Source organism: Montipora foliosa, chromosome 2 (assembly GCF_036669935.1).
Source record: "Montipora foliosa isolate CH-2021 chromosome 2, ASM3666993v2, whole genome shotgun sequence".
NCBI classification, from domain to species: domain Eukaryota; kingdom Metazoa; phylum Cnidaria; class Anthozoa; order Scleractinia; family Acroporidae; genus Montipora; species Montipora foliosa.
In genome coordinates this window covers 61752303-61759802 of record NC_090870.1, presented here as the reverse complement: position 1 = coordinate 61759802, position 7500 = coordinate 61752303, and the positions used below count along the sequence as shown (strand labels likewise).

The 7500-nt window shown below is 36.8% G+C and overlaps 2 protein-coding genes and 1 long non-coding RNA gene across 3 annotated transcripts in view; 2 read left to right on the top strand and 1 right to left on the bottom strand.

The window, feature by feature from the left end:
- LOC137984720 (uncharacterized) overlaps positions 1-602 on the top strand; it is a 3560-nt gene extending 2958 nt beyond the window's left edge. The window contains exon 3 of the long non-coding RNA XR_011119158.1: positions 1-602. This exon is cut by the window's left edge and continues 101 nt beyond it. This is a non-coding gene — a long non-coding RNA (uncharacterized lncRNA).
- Positions 1-2575, bottom strand: part of LOC137984706 (Golgi pH regulator-like) — a 10946-nt gene extending 8371 nt beyond the window's left edge. Inside the window, exon 1 of the mRNA XM_068831966.1 lies at positions 1657-2575. Coding sequence (XP_068688067.1) covers positions 1657-2338 — 682 coding nt within the window. The 5' untranslated portion in view covers positions 2339-2575. The remainder of the gene's footprint in view (positions 1-1656) is intronic.
- A 131-nt stretch (positions 2576-2706) lies between these two features.
- LOC137984711 (G2/mitotic-specific cyclin-B-like) lies at positions 2707-6878 on the top strand. Its single transcript, XM_068831972.1, has 7 exons — positions 2707-2862; positions 3020-3139; positions 3238-3492; positions 3959-4120; positions 4450-4686; positions 5193-5468; positions 6498-6878. Exons 1-7 carry the CDS (start codon positions 2836-2838, stop codon positions 6609-6611), a joined length of 1191 nt encoding a protein of 396 aa, XP_068688073.1. The 5' UTR covers positions 2707-2835; the 3' UTR covers positions 6612-6878.
- The last annotated feature ends 622 nt before the right edge of the window (positions 6879-7500 follow it).

Genomic DNA, 7500 nt, shown 5'->3' with positions numbered 1-7500 from the left:
GAGTTCTTGGAAGTGTTGGATAATGATGGCTTGGCCAGGGCTGTGATTTGTTTAGTAGGAATTTATTATGTTTTCCACCTAGGTTATCTGGGCCCTGCGAAGGGAGTTTTTCTCTTTCTACAGGAGCATATTTTTCATCACTTTCTGTCTAAAAGGCCTCTTAGTTTGCTTCTCGCCTAGCAGAATTGGAGCTTCCTTGCAAGTAAAATAACTGTCTATATTAAGAGCTTGCAGCTACTGCTACATGTATCATTACACTATGTTGGATTTAAGTTTTTTTGATGTAAACATGTCTGTTTTCAAGAAATTTGAGAGTGTATGCAGTAGGCTCAGGAAAAGGCAACACTTTTTTGTCACCCTTTCTCTTGGTGTGGCCAATAAAACAGGTGTTAGTGTCAGAACTTCTTGCTTACTTGAGTGTTTTAGTAAGAGTTTTTTTGCAGTGTCATTTGCTAGTACATCTCGAAAAAATACTACAGAATACTTTTTTTTGAAATATTTTCTCAGTGCAATAAACTAGCAAATTAAAGGTAAAAAAGGTGTTCCTATTCTGGAATTGGTAAACTTAACTAGGGTCTGAAAGTACATAGAAACCAACCAAAGACTTACCGGTAAATAAAATGTTGTAAAACAGACCCTAAACGTGTCTTTGAAATATTTTTGGTTCCTGGGTTGCTGTAATGCTCTGTTCCTGTTGCAATTTAACTAGAGAAATTTTCAGTTTTTGGAGGTATTTACTTTAATCATACCTGTTGATTTTAATTTACCTTTGCAAGGTTTAATTACCTCTAAGGGAGTGAAGGGTTGAACTGTGTTAACGTTTTACAAATGTTGGTTTTCTTAATAATATGTATCAAACTTTTGCTCTTAATAATAATAATAATAATAGGTATTCAACTTTTGCTCTTAAACCAAAGAAAATGTAACGTTGTTCTCAATTAAAGGCATTAATTTACTGTTTGAGGAATGTTGTTTGTATTTTTAGAGTTAATTAGTCTTAAATTCCTCAGTTTTAGATTGGACAACCTCAGAAAATTAAACAGGAAATTTTTTTATCTTATTTTGATCTGTGTGTCCATCATTTTCCATGTATAATAAGTTGTTGTTACATATGTATTTCTTTAAATGGGCTTATTATAATCCTGGAATAATAGCACATATAAAGGAAGGCTTTTACTGTGTTAAAACGTAGACAAACAAGCTCTCGAGGGAAGAGCGTGGTATCTTAATTAAACACAAGCATATCAAATTGTCCTGTTTTAAGGAAGATGGCTCCTTAAACGTTGAGGAATTGGCTCTTGCTTTGTGGCTGGTGGTTCCAAAAAAGTAAGGGACAGTGTCTTGATTGAAGAGTGTTTATCCTAAAATAGGGATATCAGAATGTTTTGATTTAAGAGATATGGCTCCTTAAAAGTTTAACAACAAGTTCTTGATTTTAGATTGTATTCCTTAATATAAGGATTTTAGTGTACCTTGTTTTAAGAAAAACAGTTACTTAAATTATTAACAAATAGGCCCTTAATTCAAGACAGCAATTCCCTAAAATAAGGTTGTCTAGTTTACCCTGTTTTAAGGAAGGTGGTCCTTACCTATCTGACGCAAATTTAAGTAGTGTTTTCTCTTAAATTAAGTAACTTCTTTTTGTAGTGTTAATACCTGTCTTTTGCTGCATTGCTCCAGAAAATCGCTGGCTCTCCTTCTTTGCTAAAGCAAGCCTCTTTTTCTTGCTGAGGATTATGTCCATTGTCTGAAACTGTCTTCTTTCAAGATTTTGAATGTCGGCATTTGTCACATGTCTCATGAAGTAGGTCATGTAAGTATAAGGACAATTCACTGCACCAAATCCAGATAAGACGGCCATCATGGTCACGCCAATTACCCCGATACGGCTGATACCTTGTTCGATCGAAAAGATTCCATGCTTCGAACTTAAAATTGGGAAAGGATTGCCTATTTTCCAGAACATATACAAAAATGCAATCCAAAAAGCACCAGCGAACAAGGCGACAGCACTTCGGCGGTGAATGAATCTAAATGTTCTTACCAGGAAATACGATATGTAAAAAGGCAGGAGGAAAATTAAAGTGAAAAGCATGGAATACAGTCCAAGCTTCCAATGAAAGAACCTTGAGCTTTTGTCCAAAACTCCGAGAATTTCAAAAATAATCAGCTCGAACATGGTACAAGAAAGGGAGAAAGTCAAGGAGAACACCAGTTGTACAGCCATGTGATGTACTTCGTAGTTCCTGAACAGTCTTCTCATGAAGAATATCCAACCCATGCCGAAAAAGAAGAACTGAGAGCAAAAAACCACTGAGCAATCTGCGATGAAAGACATTTCAGCCACGTATTTGAACCTGTGGTTTGCTCTGGGACGACACTGTAACGAAAATATTACGAGTTGTTCCGGATGTCCCACGAGATTCACAGGGTCACGGGGATTGATCAGGTGGTTGTGAAATGCACGAGGAATAAAAATGAATAAATACTTAAAATTGAACGAATATGTTAATGGTTTAGGTCACAACGAATCGCATGTAGTTGAAGAAAAAACAAGTCACCATAAACCAATTTGTAAGAATAAATATTTAGCCATTCACGAACGCACGAAGTCATGTTGGGGTACGAAGTGTGACGTAGGTGGCAGAAATTTCTGACTGGATAACTGACCAATCAGAGTACAGAGTGGGCATTTCAAAATGCTGTCGCCAACAGCGTGGTGGCCATTGGTGAACAGATCATCGTCCACGAGGGAAGGTTATTTGAGCTAAGAATTCTGTCTGCATTTTAGCTGTGTTAATCTGATCGTATTTTACTGCTATCTCTTATTCGACTATGGCAGCCGTTGGAAGATTGGGAAACGTACGTCTAAATCCTTTTTGTGAAATAGTTGATTTTCCAAAGAGCCGTTATGAAGCATTTGGACAGTAGAGCAAACATTGTTCACTTTACGAACTTCTTACTTTATAGCGTTTGATGGGAAAAAGTCGTAATATTTTTAACATCTTTTCCAACAAAGGTTCTTCTCCAAGACCAAGAAAACGAGCAGTTGTTGGCCCATAAAGCCAAGTTTTCCAGAACCAGGTCTCGTGCAGTTCTCGCCGACGTGGGAAACAAACCACTTGTGCATGTGAGCAAGGTAGGTAAAGCACAACGAAAGTGTGCGATTTCTTTGAAACTTTAGTGGTGCCAATGTGGAGCTAATTGAGAGTTGTCGGTAACCCCTGTCCTCTTCAGGTCGTTGGTGATAAAGCCAGGAAAACTCTACAAAGATCAGAAGGAACAACTGGTCTGGTTTCGAAGCAAGGGAAAGAACATGACGCCAGAAAGCAGCAACAAACTATCGATGTGGGCGTTCTCGGGGAGGCTTTGGATTCTTGTATGATCGCCAAACCAGAAAATGTTGTAGATATTGACAAAGACGACTACTCCAATCCACAACTGTGTGCAGAGTACGCACAGGAGATTTATCACTACATGCACAAACTAGAAGTAAGACGTTTTGATTAAGACATTTTCCGCTAAATTTCATGTCGTTTTAGCCAAACTTGGAACTTCATCCTAGTTTTCTCTGCCAGAATTTTTACCCAAATAGCATACTTGAATTACCGGCTCGCTTCTCTCAGAATTGAAATGAAATTGGTTTAGATGTTTTTGAATCGCTTTTATATATCTATATATCTATATATATATATATTTTACATTCGACGAAAACTCCAAATGAGTTTAATAATCTCGTGCTTGAAACTAGAATTACGAATTTGTTATAGTTGCATTTCATGTATTGGAACTGGTCTTCAAACTCTTCCTGAGGTCAACACAATTTATACTGAGTGTGTATTGCTTTCATTCATAGCTTATTACCAACTGTAGATTTGCTACATGCCCCGTTCTCAATGTCTCTTTGGGGTCATTTGTCCTCTTTTCTTTTTACTTAAAAACTGTCTGTTGATTTCAGTTTGAATTTAAGGTGCCACCCAATTACATGTCACAGAGAACAATAATCACAGAAAAGATGCGTGGCATTCTTGTTGACTGGCTTGTGCAAGTCCATCTACGATTCCGACTTCTTCAAGAGACTCTCTATACCACTATCTCGATCCTGGATAGATTCCTCTCAGTGAGTACCGATATCTTAATCAATCAACAAAACTCGTGCCATCCAGCTATTACACTCTTGCTTTTTTTTCCTACTTTAAACTAAAATTTGACTTTTTGCATGATTCCAAAACAATTCATAGCTCAAGGAAATAAACTTATTTCTGAGTATGTCTCGTACCATAATTTAAACTTTAAACTTGTGATCAGAGCTGAAGTATTCAAACCACACTGGATAATTTGACTAAAAAGGTTAAAATAACATGCTTTTTGCTTATGACCTTGCTTCAAATAACATGGCCCATATTATAAGTCTTGTTCTTATACTAACTTGTGACCATTATCTATCAGGTTTACGATGTCAGCAAGGAGAACCTCCAACTAGCTGGTGTCAGTGCTATGCTTTTGGCCTCCAAATATGAGGAAATGTATGCTCCAGAAATTGGTGACTTTGTGTACATCACAGACAATGCCTATGATAAAAGCCAGATCAGGAAAATGGAAGGATTCATATTCAAGAGCCTTGATTTTAGTATAGGAAAACCCCTGTGTCTCCACTTCTTGAGAAGAAATTCAAAAGCTGGAGAGGTAATGAAGACTGCTTTCTGCAAGCTGTGATTCTTCATGAAAACATTTCTCTATCTGGCAACTAAGAAGCCAAAAAGCAGGCTGTGACAAATCCAAGAATAGACCATTTTACAGTTGTAGCTAAGTTACCTGGCCTACATATGGAAGCGAGGCTGCCGGTGACCCTGTTTTGGTACAAACCTCAGTGCTTTTGTAATGTTATTACGGACTTATTAGAATTACAACCACACAATTTACATGATAAAAGCAGTGGGGCCTGTATCAATGCAAGGTCACCGGCAGCCTCGCAACCATTCATAGGCTAGGTCGCTGAGCAAACAACTGTAAAATGGCCTATTGCCTCCAAAGAGCACTGTTCTAACACCAACTTTGTCCTGAAACAAATTTTACTCTCATCAGGAACTGATACAAAATACTAAAAATAAAATAACTGAACTTATGCAACACAATCTTTGCAAAATATCTGTTCAGTTAGTAACTTCCATTTTATTCTCCATTTCTTTCAGGTTTGCAGTCTTAAGCACACCTTAGCAAAGTACTTCATGGAGCTAACCCTTGTAGACTATGCATGTGTAAAATTTCTTCCCTCTGAGATCGCTGCAGCCTCGCTCTACATTGCCATCAAAGTTGCAGCAAATAATGAAAATGACGACTGCTCTACATCTGACTGGACACCAACTTTAGAGTACTACAGTATGTATTCAGAGAGCAAACTTCTACAATGTGCAAGACACATTGCTTTACTTGTAACAAAGACTTTGGATGGAACTGTCAAGCTCAAGGTAACCAATCTAAAATTAATCAGTTAACTTTGCAACTAAAACCCAACACTTGAGACAAAATTCTAATGATTCTACTTTACTACCAAGGGAAAATGTACATAGACTAGTTACATTCTGTACTACGAAAACCACCAATCTGTTGAATGGGCCCCAAATTACCAAATAACTGCCCTGCCCACTTTCATTCAACATTTTGATGAAATTCATTTCCCATGGGCTTAAAGGGGCACTGTCATGAGCTGTGCATGCTCAAATTTGTTTGCTCTCGCGCCATTATGGATTCACGCGTGAGTCACGTAACTATATTCGCATTTAATAAATTAATTAATATTTACCTGTCAGGAAGAACTTTCTGGATCCATAAACTTTTGTAAATGCAAAAGTGCTTGCAATACTTTGCAAGCACTTTGAAGCCTTTTTCTCCCAGACCTAAACACTTTTCCCAAGTTTTCGCTAGACGCTAGTATATGCCCAACTCATGACAGTGTCCCTTTAAGGTGTACTATCTCTTTTCTTTGGCAGTCTCAAAGAAACTTCCCACGAAGAAACCTGTGGTGAACTCTGACCCTTTTCCGATGTCTTGTATAATCTTCATTCTAAAGTCTTAAGAGCTTTTCCACGATTATAGAGCCTTCCATTTCTTACTTAGTTCAACCAACACTTAACAATTTGAACTATTTGTAAGCAAAAGTGGACGGGGTACAGACACAAAAATTCCTCCCCATTCCACAGATCAGTGGTTTTCGTAGTACAACAACAGTTTTTTCAAAAAGTTCTTTTGAAAAAACCACAGGTCCAAAACCAGGCAGCATACATGTCATGGTACTACAGATAAGTAAACAACACCCAAAGAGTGTCACCTGACCCTAATCACTCTACAAAATTGTTCTTTTGGATATACAAACTCTTGTGACTCAGTAGAACTGTTCATCACTTGACCAGCGAGTTCTTGTCTTCACCTGTGGACTGTGACCTATAGTTTTAGACCTACTTAAAAATACTAATACACATCTTTTCACATATTTACAGGCTGTCTACAGTAAATACACAAGCAGCAAGTTCATGAGTGTCAGCCAAAATCCATGTCTTAAGTCCTCCTACATCAAACATCTTGCATCGGAAGCATCAGAAAACAGACCTTAAAACCATTCATGAATTTCTACAACTAGAGGAGTAAAAAATGCAAATCTAATTATTTGCTACCATACAAATAGTTAAAAATCAAATATCATATCACAATTTCAAACTTTTACAAGGCACAAGTTTCTCTCATTCCAATAACCTTGTAATGTGTTGTAATTTAAGACTTATCTTTTTTTATAATTCTTTAGTTCAAAGGTGTGTAAGTAGATTTTCATTTTAAATATTACTGTATATTGTAAATATTGCAACAATAAATATTCAATGTTTACAAAAGTCTGAATCACAAGAAAATTTCAAGTAAATGGTAGCCCTGTACTTGTTACAAAAAACCTCAACAGTATAACACCTCCTCTACTCCCTTGCTACCATCACCCAGGAATAACAATACAAGGCACCATATATAATCAACTCTGCAATACTAGTCCTCTAAAAACTTCCAATGACTAAAATTGAAAAAAATCTAATAAGTATGTTTAAAAAACTTGAATAAAAAAGTAAATCTACAGAACTACTGATTATCACTAACAAGGATAATTTAACTGGAATCATTATTTCTTAAACCTTCCCCCCTAATGAGTGAGACTTGCAGATTAAAATCTGTAACACCAGACAATTTTACTCCTAAATAATGTGAAAGAGTTAGCATCAAGGGTCCTAAAAACTGTCCCCTTTAAACAAAATTTTACCATGCTGCTTCCACAAGTAAAGGATTGTTACACTGGTACTGTATCATACTTATGGCACGTTTAACACTATGGTCATTAAGTCAAGCTATCATCCTTGCAGTTATAAAGCAATTTTTGCAATAGTCCACTTTCTATTCAATGTGTTAAAATTCAGTCCTAAACAAAAGGCATCATCCTCATATTTATTCCCCAGAGCCTAGAGA